At 39.2% G+C, this 25,723-nt stretch overlaps 2 protein-coding genes across 2 annotated transcripts; both read left to right on the plus strand.

The window, feature by feature from the left end:
* Window positions 1–4,614: 4,614 nt before the first annotated feature.
* On the plus strand, window positions 4,615–5,571 carry LOC308631266 (olfactory receptor 13C7-like; the record flags this gene model as incomplete). Its single annotated transcript, XM_081262302.1, has 1 exon — window positions 4,615–5,571. One exon carries the CDS (start codon window positions 4,615–4,617, stop codon window positions 5,569–5,571), a length of 957 nt encoding a protein of 318 aa, XP_081118428.1.
* Window positions 5,572–14,092: 8,521 nt separating this feature from the next.
* On the plus strand, window positions 14,093–15,049 carry LOC308641976 (olfactory receptor 13C7-like; the record flags this gene model as incomplete). The annotated part of the gene is made up of 1 exon (XM_081280561.1): window positions 14,093–15,049. The coding sequence occupies one exon, from the start codon at window positions 14,093–14,095 to the stop codon at window positions 15,047–15,049; it is 957 nt and encodes a 318-aa protein (XP_081136687.1).
* Between the last annotated feature and the right edge of the window lie 10,674 nt (window positions 15,050–25,723).

Below are 25,723 nucleotides of genomic sequence, written 5' to 3' on the forward strand. Positions count from 1 at the left end.
ATTGTGGCACTCTGATCACATGATCTGTTTCTCTGGCACAAGCCCCCATCCGGAAGCTACCTGTGGGCCCACCAAGTGTTCCTCATTAGCATAAACTCAGGCATGGAGAAAAGAGGCTTATATTGAATAACAAAAGACATTTCCCCATCACTCAGGAAATTACAAGGGTTTTAGGAACTCTCTGGCAGAAACTAGGTATAAAGAGCAAATGCATATATTTTTATTATATCACACTATTGTACCCTCATACTTACCTAATAGGGTTGTTGGGATCATACAGTAAGGTAAGATTTGGGAAACAGGTGTACATCAGCGGCAACTCTTATTAATATTAATGTCTCACCAGTATCTCAAATATAATAAACCAGTTGACTATAAGTTTTCAGTCATAAAACTATTTCTTAGTTACATCTTTATTTCTAGAAAAAGAGCTGGACATAGTAAATGTACAGAAACTACATACTGAAATGTCAGTCACAAACTTGGCAGCTACCCTTGACCCTCACACCAGGCCAGACAGGTTCACCTCTCTTCTTCACAGCTTTCTTCCAGTTCTTAGGACTTGGTGTGCACCCAACCATCTATGGTTCATTGGCTAGGGCCTTATAAGAAAAGAGAATAATAAGAGAAAAGCATACAAATTTATTCATTCTAATATAGGAGCCTTCCTTTAAAAAATGAAGACCCTAAGAAGTAGTTAAACCTGAGTTCTTGTGTGTATGAGTGTGTGGGTGTAACTGGGGGCTGAACTAGTGGCACTCTGCCACTGAGCTACATCCCTGGCCTTTTTTATTTTTTATTTTGTGACAGGATCTCACTAAGTTTCCTGGACTGGTATCAAACTTGCAATACTCCTGCCTCAGCCTCCCAATTGCTGGGATGACAGGTGTGCACCATTGTGCCCAGCCTGAGTATTCTTTATAGTAGGTTTCTTGAAAAACAGAAAGTAGTGGTGAAATATGATAAGGCAAAAAAAGAAGCAGCTAAGTATGGTAAGCTAGAGAAACAACCTGGCCTATGTGCTTAGATTCTTTTGATCTTTGGAGATAAACATGTCCTCTTACTCCAGGTATACAAAGGGCAGTATGACTCTCATCATCTAATCATTTCCCTTCTGAACCTTCTTGCATTGTCTCACACGTGAGCTTTGGGGAACACCTCATATCTAACTATAACAGAAACCTTCTTACACATGTTGTTTTTGTTACTCAGCTTTCTATTACTGTGTGACAAAATATCTGGGAAAATCAACTTTTATAGTGGTCTATTTTGACTTACAGTTTGGGAGGTTTCAATCCATGGTTAGTTGACTCTGTTGTTTGGGTCCTGTGGCAGAGCATTGTGGCCAGGATGTGAAAGGTAGAAAGAGGAAAAGGTGGGGCTCCACTGTCCTCTTCAAGGGCATGGTGCAGTGACCAGAAGACAAACCACTGGGCCCCTCATTTTAAAGTTGCCACCACCTCACAATAGTGTCAAGTTGGGGACATGCCTTTAATGATGGGCCTTTAGGAGACATTTCAGATCCAAGCTGTTTCTCAAATTCATTCAGCTTAAAACATTCCATATGCCAAGATGCTATGTTTGGGTATAATAGTCCTGAACCCAGCAGGAATTGTAGTCATTGTTTATTCTTTTCTCTCCTGTGTATCCTGTCCTAGATCTCTTTCTAAATCCTATAACCTCTTAATTCTAAATGGATCTAGGGTCACTGTCTCCTCAATCTCTGTGATTCTCATCCTGGGCTAGTTCCACGCACTCCTGCTGCACCCAGCCTCCCGAACAGCTTTGTGGCACTCTCAGTCATGCCTTGGTTTACAGATAGTTTCACGCTACTGGGTGTTTTCCAGAGACAAAGATCCATTTCTGATCATCATGTCCACCTTCTACACTAACTCTCTAGTGCCAGGTACATAGGTACATATGAGATGTTTGGAGCATGGAGATTGGAATGATGGGAAGGCTAGTAGCAGTGAGAGACAGAGACGGCCATGGACGGGTCACTGGGTCACTGGGTGGAGGGGAAAAGATGCTTGGGTGGCTGAGGAATGGGTCTACCCCAGAGTTCCTGGGAGTGTTTGGATCACTGAGACCAGCTCTTCTTCCCTTCTAGACTCTTTGTGAATCAGTGACAGAGCCACTTTGAATTCATCATTGTGATAAAGCCCAGGAGAATTCTGAATACCTCGTACTGGAAAACTTTCTAAGCTGAAGTTTTCTTGTAGTAAGAGGGGAGCTCTGGTAGGTTTACAACATGGCTTAATTGGGTCTATTGGGTAATGTCTAATTTCTGAATCACTCACCAAACTTTAAATTGCTTCTGGGATAGTTTCCAGCCCCAAAGCAACCTGGCCTTAAGTTCCTGAGAGAGTCTTTATGGGACCCTGTGGAGAGCAGCATGGGGCACAGAGAAAAGAGGATGCCAGACCCAGCTTGCCCTGGGTACAGCCTCCTCCAGGCTGGGGCTCCTTGTTGAGCCTCCGGCTTGAGAGTCAGACTCGTCTTCTTGTTTTACTGAGTCCCAAGGTCAGGCAAGGTTTCTGGGGCTGTGGCTGTACCTTGGACCTCTCTACACTCGGGGGTCATTCTGAGACATTGGGGAGTGAGACAACAGTTAAAGGGTAAATACTATGTCATCATTGTGCACCCTGTTATTCCCAGGGTAGAGCTGATAGATGTGCTCTGTATGGCATCCTAGGTTATGGATAGGTGACATCCAGATGGGCAGGTAACACTAGAGCCAGCTACTTGTCCTGACACCAGTAAACCAGCAACCTCTCAGCTCCATTAGCCTACTTGCCTGTGAGCAATAGATGCAGCCTGGATTGGTCTCCAAGCTGGGTGAGTGCTGGGTGGGTCGGGCAACAAGACCACCATTTCTAGCCATGGCCAACTTTTTACCATTTGGTGTGATGGGAAGAAGAGGTCTTGTGCTAAGGGTGCAGGGAGGGGGCTGGGAATAGGGATGGATCAGGCAACAAGACAACTATTTCCAGAGCTTTGAAGGCTGTAACTATGACAAAAGAACAGGTCTGTTTTGCACAAGGCCAGAAGGCACACTTAGGCCCAGTGGAGAAAGAAAGAAGTAGGAAAAAGGCAGATTTCAGATCTCTGAAGAACTCTGACAGCCCCGTTTCCTAATAATCTTTCCTGGAGCCTTCACTGTTCAAAACATTCAGCTGAGGCTGAGAACTCACCTAGGGAAAGGGGATCCCTGGTGCTGTGGGTAGGAACTGGTCTGGTTTAATATGTAAGAATTCTATCAAGTTCAGATTCTGCTTTATCTCTTAATCCCTGATAGCTTGAGATAAATTCTTCTGAATATTGTATCATTGCCAATTAGAAAAAAAAAGCCCCCTTTCTCAGGGCCATGTATAAACCCTTCACCTGTCCTCAGTTTCTCTACCTTAAAACTGAGTGGGACTGAAATCGGTCAGTGATTTCTGGTGTACATCTGACATACATAGGAACTTTTTATTTTAAAAAATAAATAAAACAAATAAACAAACAAAATTAAAACAGATTGCCAAGGCAATTTGCAAAGGAAGGACCCAGAAATCAGTATTTTCAGTCAGCATTGGGGGAGATATTAGGGATACAGCTCCATGTCATTGTGCCCTAGGTCTGATGACACTTGTTTTCTGAATCTCTTTGGCAGCAGAATTTTGATAGTCTCCAGTGTAGATTTTGGTCCTGGGAGGTTGAGCAGATTTGCCTGTGAACACGTCTGCAAAACCTCCAAATGGCATTGGATGACATTTCTTTCCAAATTTGATGTGGTTGTGACTCAAGGCCCCATCTAACCCAAGCTGGGGTTGTGAATTTTGATTGGGCTCCAACAATTAGGTAAGATTCTATTTCTCTGGCCAAGACTTGGAGTAGCAACGATGCAGGCAGTCAGATGTGCTCATAGGAGGAATTCTTCTCTCCAGATTACATTTCTGGAGACTTTGGTGGGGACTCCATGTTATAGGTTCCAGAAATTTAATTTGGTCAGAGTTTATAGAGAAGAGAGTCACAATCAGTTGAACTGATGTACATTAACTAAACTCACAAAGAAGTGCAGTATACGCCAGAAATAAAACTGTTAAGGAGATAAGTAATTTTGTATTCTCGATCTAGTACATTCTCTCCATGTAAGATAGTGTGGGAAGCCAGATTATAACAGAAACTTGCTGAGGGAGAAGGAACCAGATCCAGAGGAATAGGCCCTGTGACCTCAATGGACAGGGGGCACTGAGCTGTGACAGCCCAAGGTCTCCAATTTTACAGCAGACACAAGAGTTACTCAGAAGTCCATGCTTCCCTACAAAGTGCTGGAGACAGCATATGTACACATATGACATTTCATTAGCTATATTAATATCATCAATTACACAAAGTGTCCTTCATTTTATTAAATTTCATTAAATTTCCAAGGTCTACTCTTCCAAAGTCTACTACATAGCCTGGCTTGTAGATAACTTGTTTTTTTTTTTTTTAAAGTTGAATCTCAGATTTATCTATAATAATAAAGATGTTATGCTGTAATCCCCATGCATTGACTCAAGCAAGCCAAACAGAAAACATGTATTTTTCTGCCTTCCATATTCCTAGGGAGGAAAGAGAGAGTTTGAAATGGAAGCATCCAACCAGTCTACTGTGACAGAATTTATCTTGCTTGGCCTCTCTGCCCACCCAAAACTAGAGAAAACATTCTTTGTGCTCATCCTGTCAATGTACCTGGTGATCCTGCTGGGCAATGGTATCCTCATCCTGGTGACCATCCTTGACTCCCACCTGCGCACGCCCATGTACTTCTTTCTGGGGAACCTGTCCTTCCTGGACATCTGCTACACAACCTCCTCAGTCCCTCTGGTCCTAGATGGTTTCCTCACTCCCAAGAAAACCATTTCTTTCTCAGGCTGTGCTGTGCAGATGTTTCTCTCCTTTGCCATGGGGGCCACAGAATGTGTGCTCCTGGGCATGATGGCTTTTGATCGCTATGTGGCCATCTGCAACCCCCTTAGATACTCTGTGATCATGAGTAAGGCTGCCTATGTGCCCATGGCCATCAGCTCCTGGGTGGCTGGTGGAGCCAACTCTTTGGTGCAGATCTCTCTTGCAGTACAATTGCCCTTCTGTGGAGACAATGTCATCAACCACTTCATCTGTGAGATCTTGGCAGTCCTAAAGTTGGCCTGTGCTGACATCTCCATCAATGTGATCAGCATGGGGGTGGCCAATGTGATCTTCCTGGGGGTCCCAGTTCTGTTCATCTTTGTCTCCTACATCTTCATACTCACCACTATCTTAAAGATTCCCTCAGCCGAGGGAAGGAAAAAGGCCTTCTCTACCTGCTCTGCCCACCTTACTGTGGTGATCATCTTCTATGGGACCATTCTCTTCATGTATGGAAAGCCCAAGTCCAAGGACCCGCTGGGGGCTGACAAGCAGGACCTCACAGACAAACTCATCTCTCTTTTCTATGGACTTCTGACCCCCATGCTGAACCCCATCATCTACAGTCTGAGGAACAAGGATGTGAAGGCCGCTGTGAAGGATCTGGTGTCTCAGAAATGCCTCACCCAGTGATGGTGGAATATATTTCATGATCCTCGGAGTTGGATGGCTCTCACTTGAGAATCTCAATGCAAAGCAAATCTAGGTAAGGGGAAAGCTGCCTTTACAGCCACGCCATTCACAGTGTGGCCCATGGACCAGCAATGTCAGCATCATGTGGAAGCTTATTTGACATACAGAATTTTGGGGCCCATTGCAGACATACTGAGTTGGAATCTTTGTTTTAACAAGATCCTTCAGGTGATTTGCATGCACATTAAACTTTAAGAAGTATTGGATGGTAAGAGTGTGTAGTGAATGCTGTGGTGTGCTGCCTAGATCCCCATCCCTACGTAGGGCTGAAGAACTTGTTACCCTAGCTGCTGGGCATGTGGGTGGCTGACAGCATTCAGCTAAGTCTTCGGGGTTATTCTGGGCTAAAGAGAACTACCTCACCCAGTCATCCTGCCTCCCAGCTCAAGAGCTTCCCCATGGTGGCTTATGTTCTCCCTCTGCACAGCCCTACTTCCTTTGCCCATCCCCGTAGATGTTGATCTGAAGAGTGCTTCCAGTAAACATTCTGCAGGAAAATTTCCCCATTAGAGTCAGCATCTGGGGAGCTCAACCTCTGACAGGGAACAACATTCTAAGCACAGAAGTGTGAACAGCAGGTTTTCATTCATATCATTGCTGTGGGTCCTTCTCTGGTGTGGCCTGTACCCTGATTCCCAAGGAAAGAAGCTCACTGAATTGCTTTTGTTTAAAGAAACAAATGTGCCCTAAAAAGTATTTGCTAAAGTAAATTCCTTTAATTTTCACTTCCATAAGTGGATCTTAATTCATACTTATAAGTGTTTCAACTCCTACACAGAGAATAAGCAGGGAGAAAGGGTGCAGTAATCAGTTCTATGGCATCTTCTTTAAGGGCAAAGATGTTTGTGGTCTAGAAAACATGTTGGCACCTAATTACAAAAAACAAAACAAACCAAAATCCTAAAAAAAACCCTTGTGATTATCTATATGTCTACTAAGTGGCACATTATCTCAGCCTCATTAATAATGAATAAATGTTTATATTCATACATCATTATTTTAAAACAATCTGTAAATTAGGTTAATTTCACTTTGCAAGAATTCCTGTGTTTTCATAAAACTTGTTGAGAAGGCATAGAATTGTAAATTCAGTCACTTGTAAGCCAAACAATTTTAATAACATAAATAGAAAAATCTATTTAAAATTTACCATGAAATTGAAACAAGATAAAAGTTCATTTTGACATGATATGAGTTAGGACCTTCAAAAGTAAAAATGCCCAGGTTTGGGACAATCTTAGGAGGGACTTGATAATTCCAGGTAATATTTGTCTGTGTCACCCAGAAAAGTAATTTGCATATAGGTACTCAGTAAAGTATCTTTCCCCAATTACCTTTTAGCTTTCTCTTGCCCCCACTTGGTGCTCAGAGATGGGACGTTTTGTGTGGCCGATGGACTTCTGCAGCAGGTATAAGTGAGGGCTGAAACTTTTTCCTAAGAGACCATGCAAATTTTAGCTCAAGGCCTGAGATAGTCTATGGTCCCCAACTATGTATCTTCAGGGATTGTTTCCAGTCTCCATGGAAAGGACAACGCCTTTGGGAGAACCAGCTGAGTCCACACATTGTAGTGAGATCTCTGTGTGTTTCCCCTGGTCTAACAAGGAAAAATGGTGTTGTAAGGATTACAAAGATGCACAAAGAACTTTGATGCCAATGTCCATCGCCTTCTCACAAAGGAAAAATTAGTACCCAGGACCTTTTTATTAGCAGAGTGTCCTACCTCCTTTTAATACCAGTCCTTATCAGTTGCTTTTGATAGACACCAGACTCCAATTCAAAGTTCACTACTTGCTTGCTGCCTTCCCTTCATCCACTTATAAGAGAAACTTCCCAACCCCTGAGCCTGCTCAGCAGGTACGCCATAATTCCATACTAACTGGGTCTCACCTCCTGGCCCCAGTTAAGGATTACTTGAAAGGTTCTCTGTTCTGTGTCATCAAAGATCTCTGACTAAGCAGGTCTTAGCAAAATACTACTTACCTGCCTAGAGCTGCTTCTGTCTAAGGCTTTTTGCTCCCTGGCCAACTTCAGAGCTTTTTTTCTATACTTACGTCCTCTACTTCAATGTGTAACCTTTGTTCTATGCTATACCAAAGGGGAGGATAGTGTCCAATATTTCTGACAGAAATTGTTCCTTCCTTATTTGATCCAAGCTGCAAATGGACTCCCCATTGACCCAAAGTATGGATACCATCCCACTTTACTGTGATAACATTTGGTGTCCTCTCCGGCCATAATGGCCTTGAGACTGATCATGTTTAATCAATTTTATTTATTAATCATTTTTAGTTGTAAGCAGGAGAAACCCAAAGTTGAGCCATCTTAAACAAATGATTGAATTTATTGGTTTATGTGAGCAAATAGTGGGCGGCAGCTGGCCTTGTACATGACAACCAGGGGCTTCGGGGCTGCCCAGATGTTCTCTAGAGCTCATAATTTTTTTTTCTTTTTTTAGAAGAAATGATTTAGTTTTGTACTCAAAAAGAGACATTACAAGTGACAATCTTTTTACTTTGTTTTTATTTGTTTATTTTTTCGAAGTGCTAGAGATCGAACCCAGGGCCTCCCATAAGAGTGTTAGATAAGCACTCTACCACTGAACTACAACCTCAGCTCCAAGCAATCTTTTAAAAATTTGTTTTAATTGACAAGTAAATATTTTGTGTGTGTGTGTGTGTGTTATACAACTTGATGTTTTTATGTAAGTACGCATTGTAGAATGACTAAACTTTCTGAACCTAGTTCCTCATTTCTGTAATGTAAATAAAAATACCTACTTCGTTGGCTTCTTGCCAGCATTAAATTAAAGTGAGAGAATGCATATCTGCACAATGCCCAACACATGGTAGACAAACAAAAAACAATATCCATCATTCTTACTGTTATTGTTGTTATTATTACTGATGGGTATATGACCTGTAAGGACACGTAATTCCTAATGTTTGCACAGTGGACATTCCTTGAGATTCCCTAGCTACTCATACCTTTAGCTTTGACTCTCCCCCGGGGAACATGATTTCTGTTTTAATTTTATGTTTCTCATAGCTTCTGGTTTATTTCTATTTCATTAGAGACCTAACTCCATCCATCCAGTTCTAAATATCCTGTCCTACCTGAGAGGCCCTTGTGAAGATGAGAGCCCAGAGACACAGGCTCCCTAAAAGACTAAGACCTGTTTTTAGAATTATGAAATATTTCCCCTCCCTGGACATCTTACCGCCACATCACTAAGGCCTATTTACTGCATGTAAGGCCTATTTTAATCATATATTATAAATACATGCTAAAGACTTACAATACATGCTAAAAGGCAAAAAGTATAGTTTGAAGACAGACCAGGCCTCAGAACCAGACTTAGAGATGGCAGGGTTGTTGGAATTATCAGACAGCTATGATTGATATGTTAAGAGCTCTAAAGGAAAATGTTGACAACAAAAGGAAAAAAGAAAAATCTAAGCAGAGAGATGGAAATCCTAAGAAAAAAAAAAGGAAAGGCTAAATATCCCAAACACTATAACTGAAGTGGATACTACCTCAATAGGGTCATCAGTAGATGGAACATGGCTAAGGAAAGCATCTCCCAACTTAAGAATATGTCAATAGAAAATTTCAAACCTAAAAAGCAAAGAAAGAAATGACTGAAACAAAACAAAGCAAAAACACAAATATATCCAAGAACTATGAGACAACTACAAAAGGTATAATTTATGCACAACAGGAATATCAGAAGGAGCAGAAAAAAAGAAAAGAAATATTTGAAGAATATGAAAGGATTCTGGAATTAAAGTTTGAGAACCACTGCCTTGAACATTTTATTTTAAGCTTAAACATAACTGGACTTTATTGCCTATCTTTTATGCAGAGAGGGCTTTTTCTTGCTTATAAGTCCACTAGTTGGAGTCATAAGTAAACCATAACATGGCATGTTGTCTGCAGTTTTTAATTTTCTTAAAGTAGGAAGTTAAATCTTTTTCAAAAGGATCAGCATGCAGAATCTGCCTAGATTTTAATAGTTGTCTTCCTGACATTTGATATGACAGCACTTTATTTTAATAACTTCCCTTTAATAAATTTATACAAAGCATTCAACCTTAGTTCCCATGAAAATAACTCTTTTCACCCTCTTTTTAGCTCAGTTTGCAGAAATTAAATTAAACTAATGTAACTATAAGATTAACAATTGGCTAGAGCAGTCTGAGAACAAACAAGAGCACTTTTTAATACTAAGCAGATGTGTTGGGAAGCCTGCCACCTGATTTGGGTGTTGGATCATACGTTTTGCACAGGGAATGGGTAGTATTAGTTAATCTGGGAAGCCAGTTAAAGAGATACTGGTCAAAGCCAATTCTATTGTTCTCAAACATGGAGCCGTTGGGCACAGTGGTGCATGCCTGTAATCCCAGCAGCCCATGAGGCCGAGGCAGGAGGATCCTAAGCACAAAGCCAGCTTCAGCAAAAGCAAGGCAGTAAGCAACTCAGTGAGACCCTGTCTCCAAATAAAATACAAACTAGGATTGGGGGTGTGGTCGAGGACCCCTGAGTTCAATCCCTGGTTACCCCCGACCACCCGCAAAATAAAAACGACATGGAGCCACTACTGATATCATTGTCCCACGTTAAAGTCAAACCCCTCCATGTCCACTAATCCACACACTCTTCAATTACAGTAAAGACATGTTTATGTCATCCTCAGTAACCACCCCAGTGCGTAGCACAGAATAAAGGGATAGCTGGAAGATGTTTTGATGAAACATTCTTTTGGTCCCCAGTCTACTATGCTGTCTTAAATCCTACCCTCCAGTTTCCATCTTCTTTATTTTTTATTTTTTTGGGTTGTTTAGTTCTTTTGTGTTATTGGGGATCGAGCCCAGGAGTGCTCTACCTTTGGGCTACATCCCCAGCCCTTTAAAATTTTCTTTTGAGACAGGGTCTCCACTAAGTTGCCCAGGCTGGCCTGCAACTTGTGATCCTTCTGCCTCAGCCTCATAATGTAGTTGGGATTATAGGCAAGCACCACCACACCCGGCTTGTTTTGATTTGGTTTGTTTCTCTCTCTTAGTTGTAAAACTTTGCCCTTGATTCAGCCTTCTCTTTATCTGTGATCTGGCCCTATGCCCCATAATGTCTTCTTTTGATAGGGTTCCATGATGCCCTTGCATCTGACCTTCCTCCTCTGACTCTTCCCTACTCCTGGTCTCCCATAAAAGTTTAGGGCATTAGGCAATCATCTCATCTTTTGGGGGTGAGAAGCCCTGATCTTGTCATTTCTGCTCTCCTTCTAATGACTGGTGCACCTCCCAACTTAAGAGTATGTCAACAGAAGATTTCAAACCTAAAAAGCATGGCTCATGGAGCATGCCCCCTTCCTCCTGTTTTCAAGGACAAGGCCAGGTTTGGTCAGCTCTGGAGATGGCTGAGGAACTTTAGGGAGACCAGCTACATAGGGAGCATTTGGATGACCAAGTCTCTCTCTCAGCCTTGGCAAACCTCCTTCTTGTTTTGATACTTATCTTTGCAAAGACAAAGGCAGAGCCCCCTCAGAAAGATACAATATTGTGGTCAGGACACAATCAGACCTGAGTTATTTCATCTATTTCCTGGAAGACCAGCAAGCCTGGGTGTGTGTGTGGGGAGGGGTACTTTCTCCTCTAAGAAACATTCCTCTGTAGTTAGAGTTAAGATTTACATAGACCTGTCTTAAACTTCCCTAATTGGGTTTATATGGGACACAGGCCCTGAACTCCTGTGAGGCCTTTCACCAAACTTTAAATTGCTTCTGGGATTAAAATTGGCCCCCAAACAACTAGAACTCTAAATGGCTCCATAGCACCTTGGTAGAACCTCTGGAGAGCAGAGTAAAGGACAAAGAACAGGAAGTACCTGGCTATGCAGGCCAGGTATGACTGCCAGGAGAAGCTGGGAAGTGGATCCTCAAGTTTTCCTTCTTGTTGTTTCTCATTGGGCATGAAGAAGCCCAGAAGTCGAGGAGCTAGAGCTTCTCCAGCTATTGCCAATCCTAAATTTTCTTTACCTTATGATGCAATTTGAAGGAAATGCTCAGTTCCAATTCACCTAAACAGAATTTATTGTATATTTCTAGCCTCCGAAGACTGAACAGGACCAGGGATGATTGAGGTGGTCGGTTGAAACAACCACTTCCCAATCCCAGAGGCCTTAGCACCTTTCTTGCCATGAGACCTTCTATATGTGAGAGCTCACTTTTGCATCATGGATTGATCTCCACAATGGACATAGACCTGTTCTCTCCATCACCAAAGCTTCTCCAGGTAGGTGAGAAGAGCAAAGGTGGAATGCAGGGACAAATGGAATCCAAGGTGGGTGCTTAGTCCCAGCTTTCATTTCTCTGAAGGTCCTTTAGAGTGGACAAGGAGACGGCATGTACCAGGAGTCTAGTGTGGGGACAAGATAGAGTGAGGGGACACATGGGGAATGAAATTAGAAGAAGGAAGTTTCTGTTCCATGTGAGAACAAGCTTTCTAATAATCAAGGCTGCCTGAAAAAAGAGTGGGAGATGTGTGTTCCACACAACTCAGGGTGTTCAGAGTAGAAGTGTTTCATGGAGGGTAGTCACACAGTGGAGGAGAGGGAGGTTTCCCTTCTCAAGACAAGTTACTTTGCAACATTCCAGCCAAGTCTTAGATTCTCCAGTCAGTAGTACTAATATCTCTGAAAACAGATCTCTTTTCTCCCAATACACCTGGTGCCTACAGTTGATTGCTGATAAATGCGTGAGGATAGCTTCAAACTGTGTCTGATTTCACTTACCCAGTCTTCCTCTACCAGCGACAGTACAATAGTCACAGATGCAATGTGTGCAGCTGACATGAGACAGATATCTTGGAGGAAGGTGGGATACCTCTATTTTTCATGAATGTCTTAGGGAAAGCAAGAATGACCGAGACTTCATAATTCATCTTTTAACTCTGTGGAAACACTCTGGCACGAACAGAAGAACAAGAATCAGAGCGGTGATGAAAGGATCCCTAGGAAGAAGATGAAGAACCACCTGGCCCTGTCTTGGCTACTTGTGATCTTCTCTGAACTTCAGTTTCCTCATTTTTAACCCAAGAAGCCAAGGCTTGAGGTCTCTTTTTTTTTCTAATGCACTCTGCCCTCGCTTCTGAAGTGACACAAAGTACACTCTACATGGGGCACCTTCTTCAAGTAAGCTCTCTGTGAGGATGGGTAGAATTATCTGCTTAGTTGTGGAAAAAACTTGACAGTGGCATTGCAGTGGCTTTAAATGGTCAACTCAGGTATATAAAAACCTGATTTAGAAGTTGTAACTTAGAAAACATCTCCAAAAACACATAGTTCAGTCAAAAAGTCACAAAAGTCACGCTGAGAGGCATGAGCATTCTATTTCTGTTCTTTCTGGGGAAATTGCAGTACTATGGACAATGTAACAAATATAGATTCTAAGTAGACCCCAATCTTCCTGGCCTCTGCTCGTTATGTTCTCTCCATGTAAGATTCCTAGTGAAGCTGAACCACAAAATTATTAAACATGCATAGACTTTGACCAGAGAAGTGAGCGAGATGATGTCAGAGACCAACATTTCTGAGTGTGACAGCTTGAAGCCCTCAAGTGTACTACAGGGACAATTCAGGGACAGGCAGATCTAGCTGGGGGAGTCCACTTCCCTGGTCATTTTGGGAACAATGCAGCATCCTCAAGTTTCCTCTTTTATGATTTTCACATAGACCCAAATAAAGGGCTGCACATATTTCTTCCTTCAAGTGTGTTAACTCTATTGAACTGACTACAGGTTTTTCATAGATCATGGTTGCTTAGATTTCCAGGGGATGTTTGTCCTGCTTTGACTGATATATTCTGATTCACACACACACACACACACACACACACACACACACACGGGATTAAACTCAATACTATTTTTACCATTGAGCTACATCCCCAGCTTCATTTATTTATTTATTTATCTTAAATTTTGAGACAGGGTCTTGCTAAGTTGTCCAGAATGGTCTTGAACTTGAGATTCTCCTGCTTCAGCCACCCAAGTCACTATGATTATAGATGTGCTCCCCAACACCCAGCTGATATATCCTAACTTTGAAGGTAACTTCAGTAGACAGTGGATTTTATTCTTTGAATGATGATCTAAGTTGACATCTCAAAGGTCAATTTAATTATAAGTTCTAGGAAATTTTCATTGTAATTGATTTTCTCTAATACACTGGGTCCATGGTTCTACAGTGACCAAAGGGCATTCTATATACAATGACCCCTTTAAACAACCCCTCTGTAAGGCTCGGTAGAATTGTCTGCATTGCTCTGGAAAGCATTACTAACAGCATTACAGTGACTTTACTAGTCAACTCAGCTATAAAAGGGCCTCATCTCTAAACATACTGATCCCAATAAACATTTGTGCACTATCCTCAGTTTTCCTGAGAGTGGGAGAGAGCATTTAAAATGGAAGAGGCAAACCAGTCCATTGTGACCGAATTTGTCTTGCTGGGGCTGTCAGATCAGCCAAGACTGGAGAAAACATTCTTTGTGCTCATTCTGCTCACGTACCTGGTGATCCTGCTGGGCAATGGCATCCTCATCCTGGTGACCATCCTTGACTCCCACCTGCGCACGCCCATGTACTTCTTCCTGGGGAACCTGTCCTTCCTGGACATCTGCTACACAACCTCTTCCATTCCTCTGGTCCTAGATGGTTTCCTCACTCCCAGGAAAACCATTTCTTTCTCAGGCTGTGCTGTGCAGATGTTTCTCTCCTTTGCCATGGGGGCCACAGAGTGTGTGCTCCTGGGCATGATGGCTTTTGATCGCTATGTGGCCATCTGCAACCCCCTTAGATACTCTGTGATCATGAGTAAGGCTGCCTATGTGCCCATGGCCATCAGCTCCTGGGTGGCTGGTGGAACCAACTCTTTAGTGCAGATCTCTCTTGCAGTACATTTGCCCTTCTGTGGGGACAATGTCATCAACCACTTCACCTGTGAGATCCTGGCTGTCCTGAAGTTGGCCTGTGCCGACATCTCCATCAATGTGATCAGCATGGGAGTAGCCAATGTGATCTTCCTGGGGGTCCCAGTTCTGTTCATCCTTGTCTCCTACATCTTTATACTCACCACCATCCTGAGGATCCCCTCAGCTGAGGGGCGGCGAAAGGCCTTCTCTACCTGCTCTGCTCATCTTACTGTGGTGGTAATTTTCTATGGGACCATTCTTTTCATGTATGCAAAGCCCAAATCAAAGGACCCCTTGGGAGCAGATAAGCAAGATATTTCAGACAAACTCATCTCCCTATTTTATGGAGTGTTGACCCCCATGCTGAATCCCATCATCTATAGCCTCAGAAACAAGGATGTGAAGATTGCTGTAAAGAAACTGGTAAGTCAGGAATGCTTCCCTCGGTGAAGGTGAGAGGTCCCCTGGGAAATGATCTCTGCTAAGCATAGACCTGCTCAATGGTCCCACACAATATTTTCCAAACTGTGACTGAGGACTGAATATCAACTCTTTAGAATGAAAATGATGATTACACTTAGAATCAAGGATAAGTAACGATTGTAATTTATTTTTATAAGTAAGCAATAAAATACTTTGTTAAAAAATAGACTTCTCTTTTATTCTTGTATAGACTGGTTGGCACATATAAGTACTATTTATGTTGTTTTCTGTTCATTCTACTTTACAATAGGAAGCATGACAATGTAAAAAGTCATTAAATTAGTGTCTAAACTGAAAGCCAAGTGACTATTTTGGAAAATGATGGACAGAAAGACACATCCTGAATCACATCATTTAACCCCTTTGACTATAGGAGCTCAGATTGTTCTCTTTTTAATTCTTTCCTGCTTTATATCTTAAAGCCAATTTTGAGTAACTTTCCTTCTCTTACCATATACAGAGCACATCTGTTCCTAGCCAAATTCTCCAAGTAATTTGTCAATACTGGTCAAACTCTACATAATATGGACCAAGAAGACAACCTCTAGCTTTCTTCATTTAGATAAATCATTACAATGCTAAGATTATATTCAGAATCTCTTTATTCCCCTCCAGGATTTTTTTTGCTGCCATCCAGATCCTGATGGTCAAACTCAGTTTTCTCTCTCTCTTCAGGATCTGAGGTTGGACAATGGAAATAATGGCTCACATGTGCTTATAATTATCCTTTTGGTTGAGACTATGGACTTTGGAGCCAGATGAACATGGAGTAATGCCTGTGTAACTTCAAGCATGTAGCAGAATTATTTAATCTTACAGTTTCTTGGGTTTCTGATTTGTGAAGTGGAAATAATTAAACCAACCCCATGGAGTCATTGTCAGGATTAGTATGTACATATGTAAAAAAAAAAAATTACAGTGTCTGGCAAAGGGTAACCACCCAATTAATAAAGGAACATTTTTATTATTAATGAAACAAGTTAAATAACTTCTCCAAGGAAGTTTTATGACACTTGAAGATAGAGTTTCATACTATTAACTGGATCAGCAGATTTATCTTGTAGCACCTTTTGGGGTGAATTTCTAGCCTATGAACCACAATCCTGTTTTGGGGGGCATTTTTTTCTAGCCTTTTCTCTTCTTCATGCCTAGGGCAAGTCTCTCATATTTATGCTGGGTGACAGTGACACTATCTAGACCAATCTGATTCTTTCTGCTGGCTTTTGGAGATTATCATTGGTCACTGGATCCACAGCATGAAAACTTGGGGTCATGTGTGACATGTGGACTGTAAGAGAAAAGAAAGAGGAGAGGGTAGGGGGAATGAGATAAAAGCAAAACCAAGTGATGATGGGGCATTCAGTGTGTTCCCAGGTCTTCATTTCTATTTTTTTCAAAGTCATGGCCACGTCCACATTCCTGAACTTTGGCTTCTAAAGTACATTCCAATAATTTTCTACTAGATTCTATTTTTTACAAAACCACATTAAGTTGATTTCTTGGGAGTGGGCAACAAAAATTCTTTACGAACTTAGAGAAATCAGTTCTGAAACAATTATTCTGAACTTGATATGCAGTGCTTCTTGGAAGCCATGACTACCTTCCTGCTACAGTGGCCTTATCCTCTCTGGATTCTATCACCTGCAAATTTAAACATGTCCAGGAAGTCTATATTCAAATCCTTGCCCTCCCAACTTAAAGCTGCACAACTCCATGCATCTTTTTCTTTTGAAAAGTCTCAGGCACAGTCATCCTGAAGAAGTACTAGATATTTCAGGTCACTCCCACCTGTGCATTTCCCTGGCTCTGGTTCCTTTCTCTCAGGGGATAGACCCATGAAGAGAACAGAGCAATAATCTGTTTACAGCAGTACAGGAAGTCTGGCTTATCCCACCTCCTTAGCTGTCCTTTGTATTAGGTATATCTTCAAAGCCTCCCTTGGATAAACAACCAGATAGTTGATGTCACCCAACATCTATCATTAGTACAATGACCAGAGTAGCCAAGATTGCAGAAAACCATGGGAAAAAAAGCAGGGGCTTTCACTCACAAAGGTTAATATAGCTACTTCAGCAGCTAAACATCTGAACTTCCAGCAACAGAGACCAACACTCATTTGAAGAGACTAATTAGTGGCTTGCTGATAAGTTGAATGCCTTACATCGTTTCCATTCTGAAAGGGGCAGTGATTCACCTTGACTGAAATCAACAGTTTTTGGAATACAGGTTGTCTGTCTGCTCTTCAGGGCTTTAAGCCAACACCACCATCCGGATGTTCACAGAAGGTTTGATCTAATGACATGGGATCCTACATAGCATCTCATCAGATCAAAGGACTCATTTAACAAAGTAGGCATGGAAGAGAGCTCAGAATGATCCTTCTATATACTGCACCATCCGAAAGTTGCTGGTGACATAAAGGACTTTTAAAAGCACAACTGAGGTACCGGTTAAGAGACAATACCCTGTGAGAATGGGGCAGCTTCTCCCAGAATGCAGTTTGTACCCTAAATCTTTGACTGTTTCATGCTGCTGTGTTCCTAATAGGTAAAATATATGGCTTTAGGGCAATAACAAAAGTAACCCCAATTACCATCACTTCTAGTGACCTGTTGGGGTATTTGGGCTTCCCTTTTCAGCAACTTTAGGCTTTGCAGATCTAAGGATCCTCTTTCCCAGAGAAGAATTGACTTCATCAGGGGACGCAGAAAGAGTCCTATTATACTTTCTCAAGATATGACTTAAGTACCTTAAATTTTACCCATTACCCATTAAGGAACAGTTCAATGATTTTTATTTTTTAGTTGTTGATGGACCTTTATTTTATTTATTTATATGTGGTGCTGAGAATTGAACCCAGTGCGTCACACATGCTAGGCAAGCGCTCTACCACTGAGCCACAACCCCAGCCCAGTTCAAAGATTTTTATTAAATCTACACAGTTGTACAATCATCACCAACAACCACTTTAGAACATTTACTCACTTCAAAAAGTTCCCTCATGCCCACTTGCAGTCCATACTTACCTCTAACCTTAGGCAACTACTAATTTACTTATTTCTAGAAATATTTGCTTTTTCTAGAAATGTCAGATAATTAAAATCATACACATATAGTCTTTTGTGTCTGTTTTTTGTTTGTTTTCTCTCTTGACACAACATTTGTGAGACTCATCCAGTGGTAACATGTATCAGTAATTTTCCCTTTTTATTGTAAAGTACTATTTCATTGTATGGATATATTACCTTGTGTTTATCTATTTGTCCATTAATGAATACTTGGATTATTCTTAGTTATTATTCAACATTATTATAAATAATGTTGCTGTGAACATTTATATATATAATCTTTTGTGAAATTAGTGGGTCAAATGGTTAAAATTGTTCAACTACAGGAAACCCCTGAACTGATTTCCAAAGTGATTGTATCTTTTTAAACTCCCACAAACAATGTATACACATCTCCCCCAGCAAGTGGTGTTATCAGCCTTTTGATGTAGATCTTCTATTTAATGGACTAGTAGTTTTAATTTGCATTTCCATGATAACAGCTGATATTAAGCATCTCACCATGTGCTTATTAGCCATTCATGTGTCTATCCTTTTTGATATATTTCAACTTGATAGTTTATCTTTTTATTATCAAGCTACATATATGAGTTCTTTAGATATCCTGGATACAAGTCCTTTAACACATATATAATTTGCCAATTGTTTTTCTTTTCACTTTATTATAAATATCTCAGCCTTCTTTTCATTTTATTATGGTGTCATTTGAAGAACAAAAATTTTAAGATTGGGAGCCATCTTGTCACAAAGTCATGAAAAGTTAATTTCTGTTTTACTATAAATTACTGCTATTTCTAAACTTGTTTTGAATTCCTGTCTTGAACTCACCCATGCCTGGCTTTCCCTGACCAGATAACAACCCTCTCTGAAACCTCAGTGGCACTGCATAAATTCTGATGTTGGGAATTAAATTTATTCCCTACCTTGAAATGTTAAGCCATGTAGATCATTAACCTACTATCTGCCTTTATATTATGCTTGTCAAAATCCTGTTATCTGTAAGTTCTCAAGACACCTCCCTTTGCAACTTTTTGTGCTATAAAACTGTGTTCCTAGAGAGCTGGGGTACTGGTCGTTAGTCTGGGGTTTTTGGGAGAGATAGTTCTGGCCAGCTCCTGTGTACAGAAATACAAGCTTGCTTTAATTTGATTCAAAATTGCAGTCGATGGTCTTTTCTTTGTGTCGTGGTTTAACACCCAATTCTTCAACAAATGGTGCTGGAAGAACTGGAAATCTATATGCAGCAAAATGAAACTAAACCCGTATCTCTCACCATGCACAAAATTCAATTCAAAGTGGGTCAAGGACCTAGAAATTAGACCAGAGACCCTGTGCCTAATAGAGGAAAAAGTAGCCCAAATCTTCAACACATCAGATTAGGTCCTGGCTTCCTTAACAAGACTCCGAAAGCACAAGAAATAAAAATCAATAATTAATAAATGGGATGGATTCAAACTAAAAAGCTTCTTCTCAGCAAAAGAAACAATTGAGGTGAAGAGAGAGCCCATATTTTGGGAGCAAATTTTTACCACACACATGTCAGATAAAGCACTAATCTCTAGGATATATAAAGAACTCAAAAAACTTAACACCTAATAACCAAACAACCCAATCAATAAATGGGCTAAGGAGCTGAACAGACAGTTCTCAGAAGAAAATATACATTCTATCAACAAATATATAGAGAAATGCAAATCAAAACTACTCTAAGATTTCATTTCACTCCAGTCAGAATGACATTTACCAAGAATACAAAGAATAATAAGTGTTGGTGAGGATGCAGGGGAGAAGGCACCCTCATACAGTGTTGATGGGACTGCAAATTGGTGCAACCAATATGGAAAGCAGTATGGAGATTCCTTAGAAAACTTGGAATGGAACCACCATTTTTTTTTATTTTTATTGTTGGTTGTTCAAAACATTACATAGTTCTTGACATATCATATTTCATACATTTGATTCAAGTGGGTTATGAACTCCCATTTTTACCCCGTATACAGATTGCAGAATCACATCGGTACACATCCACTGTTTTACATATTGCCATACTAGTGTCTGTTGTATTCTGTTGCCTTTCCTATCCTCTACTATCCCCCATCCCCTCCCCTCCCCTCCCATCTTCTCTCTCTATCCCATCTACTGTAATTCATTTCTCCCCCTTGTTTTTTTCCCTTTCCCCTCACTTTCTCTTATATGTAATTTTGTATAACAATGAGGGTCTCCTTTCATTTCCATGCAATTTCCCTTCTCTCTCCCTTTCCCTCCCACCTCTCATCCCTGTTTAATGGTAATCTTCTTCTCATGCTCTTCCTCCCGGCTCTGTTCTTAGTTGTTCTCCTTATATCAAAGAAGACATTTGGCATTTGTTTTTTAGGGATTGGCTAGCTTCACTTAGCGATCCAGCTATCCCACTCCTTGGTTTATGCCCAAGGGACTTAAAAACAGCATACCACAGTGATGCAGCCACATCAATGTTTGTAGCAGCACAATTCACGATGGCTAAACTGTGGAAGCAACCTAGATGCTCTTTAATATATGAATGGATAAAGAAATGGTGGCATATATATACAATGAAATATTACTCAGCATTAAAAAGAGAATAAAATTCTGGCATTTGCAGGTGAATGGATGGAGTTGGAGAGTAGCATGCTAAGAGAAATAAGCCAATTCCACTTATCTGCTCTGTTAAGTGGATGTTGATCAATGGGAAAAATGGAGGAACTTTGGGCAAGTGGGGAGGGAGAAAAGAGGAGGGGATATGGGAACAGGAAAGATGATGGAATATGATGAATATTATTACCCTAGGTACATATATGATTGCATATATAGTGCAATGCTACATTGTGTGCAGAAAAATCAAAAGTTGTACTGCAATTGTGTACAACGAATCAAAATGCATTCTGCTATTAGATAAGCCTAATTAAAATAAATAATTTTTTAAAAAAGAATAAGTCTCAAAAAGTACAATATGCTGTCTAAAAGAAGCATTTTAAATATAAAATCACAAATAAGTTGATAGTAAAAGGATGAAAATATGTCAAGCAAACAGATGAAGGGTTATCTTAATATCATAAAAAGTAGACTTAAAACAGTGTTAAGAGAGATAAATATGAACAGTTAATAATGGTAAAGTGTCAACTAATCAGTAAGACATAAAAGTCATGAGTGTATAGTCAGCTAATAACTGAAAAATCAAAATACATGGAACCAAAATTGAAGTAATTATTATAAATCACAAATAAAATGTTTTAAAAATTGAAATAATTAGAAAAGAAATTGTTCCACAGTTAAAAATTGATATTTTTCATAGACTTTTGTCAGAAATTGATAAAACAGAAAAAATTCAATGGGGACATGAAGGAGTTGAAGAACACTACCAGTCACTTTGACCTAAAAACATGACATATACAACTACAGAAAAAAACAATTCTACTCAAGTGCATATGGCAAAATCATAGATGTAAAATATTACTAGTCCATAGGTATCTCAATACATTTTGAAAAGATTAAAATCCTACAGAGTATATCTCTAATTACAATATAATCATATTAGTGATTACTAAAAGTATGCTACCTAGAAAAAAATCCACAAATATTTAGAGTTAAAAGCACTACTTAATGGGCTGGGGTGGTGGCTCAGTGGTAGAGTGCTCGCCTAGCACGTGCGAGGCCCTGGGTTCAATCCTCAGCACCACATAAAAATAAATAAACAATAAAGATATTTTAAAAACCCACTATTTACTAACTCTTAGTTCAAAGAAGAGACAGTAGAAGAGATAAGAAATATTTTGAATTAAATTATAAGAAAAAGTAAGTAAACATATCAAAATTTCTGTGATATATATAATGCAGTGCTTAGAGGAAATGCTAAAGCCTTAAATGCCCAAAATCTAGGATCTAAGTTTTCTCTTTAAGAAGTTAAAAAAGCAAAGCTAAAGTAGAAAAAGGAAATAAAAATAACAATAAAAATAATGAAATAGAAAAGAGACAATAGAAAATATTAACAAATCCAAATGTGTTTTATTAAAAAGCAACAAAGTTGATAAATCCCTAGTAAGAGTAACTGAAAGACAGAGAGAGAACATAAGTTATCAAAATAGGGAATGAAAACAAAATGTCACTATAGATTTTATAAACATTAAAATAATAATAAAAATATTATTAATTATTTTAAGATAATAAGTTTTACAATTTAAATAAAATGCCAAAATCCCCTAAAAATACAATTTACTAAAGCTATCAAAGTATGAAATAGGAAATATAAATGGCCCTTTATTACTAAAGAAATCAAATTTATTTATAAACCAAAAAGCTTCAGGCTTATATGGCTTTTCTGGTGAATTATATCAAGCAATTAATAAAGAAATCATACAAATCCTGGACAAAATATAGAGATGGGAATAGAGGAGAAGGGCATATTTCCTAACTAGTCCCAAATCTTAAAAATATTACAAATCAAATTCATCAATATTTTAAAAATATTTATGTATCTAAGTATATAAATATACATATGTGTATATACACACATACACACACATATATTATAGAAAACACATAACCACCAAGTAGAATTTACTCCAGAAAGTACAAGTTGTAAAATAAAACTAAACTATCATAGCTAGGTATTTTTTGAGGGATAAAAATATTAAAAATAAAAAAATAAAAAAAAAATATTAAAAATACAAGAAAGTGATTACTATAAAGACAGTATAATGATCAATTATGGTGTAAAGGAGAGAGTTATAATTAGGATGAAGCACTTAGGGAGGTCCTGGGGTGACAGAATTCTATTTCTGTTTTGTGACCTAGTAATGTTTGCCAAATAATGATTTATTAAGTCTTTCATTTGATTTGTAGATCTTATTTTCTGTATTTTATGTTAGAATTAACATTTTTAGCTGGTCTTGGTGGCACACGCCTGCAATCCCAGCAGCTCAAGAGGCTGAGACAGGAGGATGGTGAGTTCAAAGCCAGCCTCAGCAATGGCGACATGCAAAGTAGCTCCGTGAGACCCTGTCTCTAAATAAGAAATATAAAAGTGGGCTGGGGATATGGTTCAGTGGTTGAGTACACTGAGTTCAATCCCTGGTACCAAAAACAAAAACAAAAACAAACAAACAAAAAAAACAACCAACTAATATTTTTTAGATAGGATGAAGTACCATTATAATAGAGTAAAACAAAAAGTCCCAAAATATTAAATTAAATACATGAAAGACCTCTACACTGAAAATTATGTATAATTAGAAGACCTAAATAAACAAGAAATATACCATGTTCATGGACTGAAAGATTCAATATAGGTACATCTAATCTTCCCCTACTTAGTCCATAGATTCAATGCAATGTTAATTTTAATCCCAACAGGACTTTGTGTAGGTAAAGAAAATATGATTCTAAAATTTATATAAAAATGCAAAGGAAATTCAAAGTAATATAGAAAAAAAAAACGAAGTTGTGCCTGACTTCAAGACTTAATATAGAGCTATAAGAATCAAGTCTACATGATACAAGCAATTATATACATACATATATATATATATATATATATATATATATATATATATATATTTGTATGTACACATTTATATATGTATACATATTATTTTTCTCTGGTATACCAGGAATTGAATTCAGGGGCATGAGCCACATCCCCAGCCCTATTTTGTATTTATTTAGACACAGGATCTCACTGAGTTGTTTAGTGTCCTGCTTTTGCGGAGGCTGGTTTTGAACTCATGATCTTCCTGGCCTCAGACTTCTGAACCACTGGGATTACAGGCATCCACCACTGAAACCAGCCAAAATATGTATATTTGTATATATATATTTGTACATATATATACAAATTCATACATACAAGCAGATTAAAAGAATGAAATAGATAAACAGACTCAGATTTAAATTGTCATTTGATTTTTTGATAATAGCACCACAGCTATTCAATGGAGTAAAATTCTTTTCAACAAATGTTTCAGAGATGCTTGAATATCCACATAGAAAAAAAATGAACTTTAATTTCTAACCCAAACCATATGCAAAAATTAATTGACTGTGGATGATAGATCTAAACAAAGTCTAAAACTATAAAGCTTTCAAAATAAAGCATAAAAAATCTTTGAAATGAGGAGATATGCATAATTTTCTTAGGATGTGAAAAGTAATGACCAAAAAATAAGACAATTGATAGAGTTGGTCAAAATCTAAAACATCTAAAGCAGAAGACATGATTAATAAAATGAATATGCAAACCATGAACAGGAAAATATTTATAATACACTTGTCTGACAAAGGTCTTGAATGAAAAATACATAAGAAACTCCTACAATACAATATTTTAAGAACCAACAACAAAATAATAATAAATAAAACATTTGAGTAGCTGGTTTGCAAAGATAGATATATAAAGGGCCAATAGAGATATGGAAAAGTGCTTTATATTATTAGTTGTCAAGAAATGCAAATTAAGCACAATGAGCTACCACTACATATCAACCAAGGTGGCTAAAATGTAAAAAACAGAAAATACCAAATGTTGGCAAGTATATGATACAACCAGAACTCTCATACATCAATGGTAGTAGTGTACACTAGTATAGCACATTGGCAAAATATCTGTTTGTTTCTTTTAAAACAGAGAATATATCTGTGGCAGGACCCACCAATTCCATTCTCATGTATTTAGCCAAGAGAAATTGAAATATATGTCCACAAAAATACATATATGAGAATGTTTGTAATAGCTTCACTCATACTAGTCAAAACTAGAAATGTTGAGATGTCCATCATCAAAGAGCATGGACAAACTGCTGTGTTCATACAAGGGAACACTGGTCAGTAATGAAAAGGGATTCTAGCCAGGTATGGTGGCACACATCTGTAAACCTAGTGACTTAGGAGGTTGAGGCAGGAGGGTCACAAGTTTGACGCCAGCCTAGGCAAGTAGTGGGACCCTGTCTCAAAATAATGAAATTAAAAGGTGGGGTGGAGGGTGCTGGGGATATAGTTCAGTGGTAAAGAACTCCTAGGTTTTATCTCCAGTAAGAAGAGAATATTCTAGCAAATCTTTATGCTTTCATGCTTTCTTGGCATGCATTTTGAATACAGATTTGATTTTCTTAAACCAGAAGCAGGGCTTAGTCCCTCTTGACAAAGTCCAGTTCTCTGCCTCCTTCCAGTTCCTTAATAGGATCAATCCAGATATCTGCCCTATACAACGGCCTTCTCATGATGGCCTTTCTGTAGGACATACACAGACAAACTATGGACTCATGCCACTGATTCCCACACCCTTCAGGCTCTGTGCAGATATGCCCCAGTGATCACTTCTCAGTCACAGCTTGACTCCACAGAACTTATGTCTGTTTGCTCTATACCTCCAATTGGAACTTCCTATAGGAAGCACCTTGGGAATGTTCTGGACCTCAGTAAAGGCTTTGGCTCACAGGTCCCTCCCTCTTTCTCTTGCTGCCGACCCATTGTTGAACATGCATGTTTGGGAGGCTCTTCTTTTCCTGTTGACACTGTGAGACTTGCTGCCTTCTTCCCTCTGGAATCTGTAAGTAAAGACTTG

Source organism: Spermophilus citellus, assembly GCF_964194105.1.
Source record: "Spermophilus citellus genome assembly, chromosome: 2".
In the NCBI taxonomy this organism is placed as follows: Eukaryota; Metazoa; Chordata; class Mammalia; order Rodentia; family Sciuridae; genus Spermophilus; species Spermophilus citellus.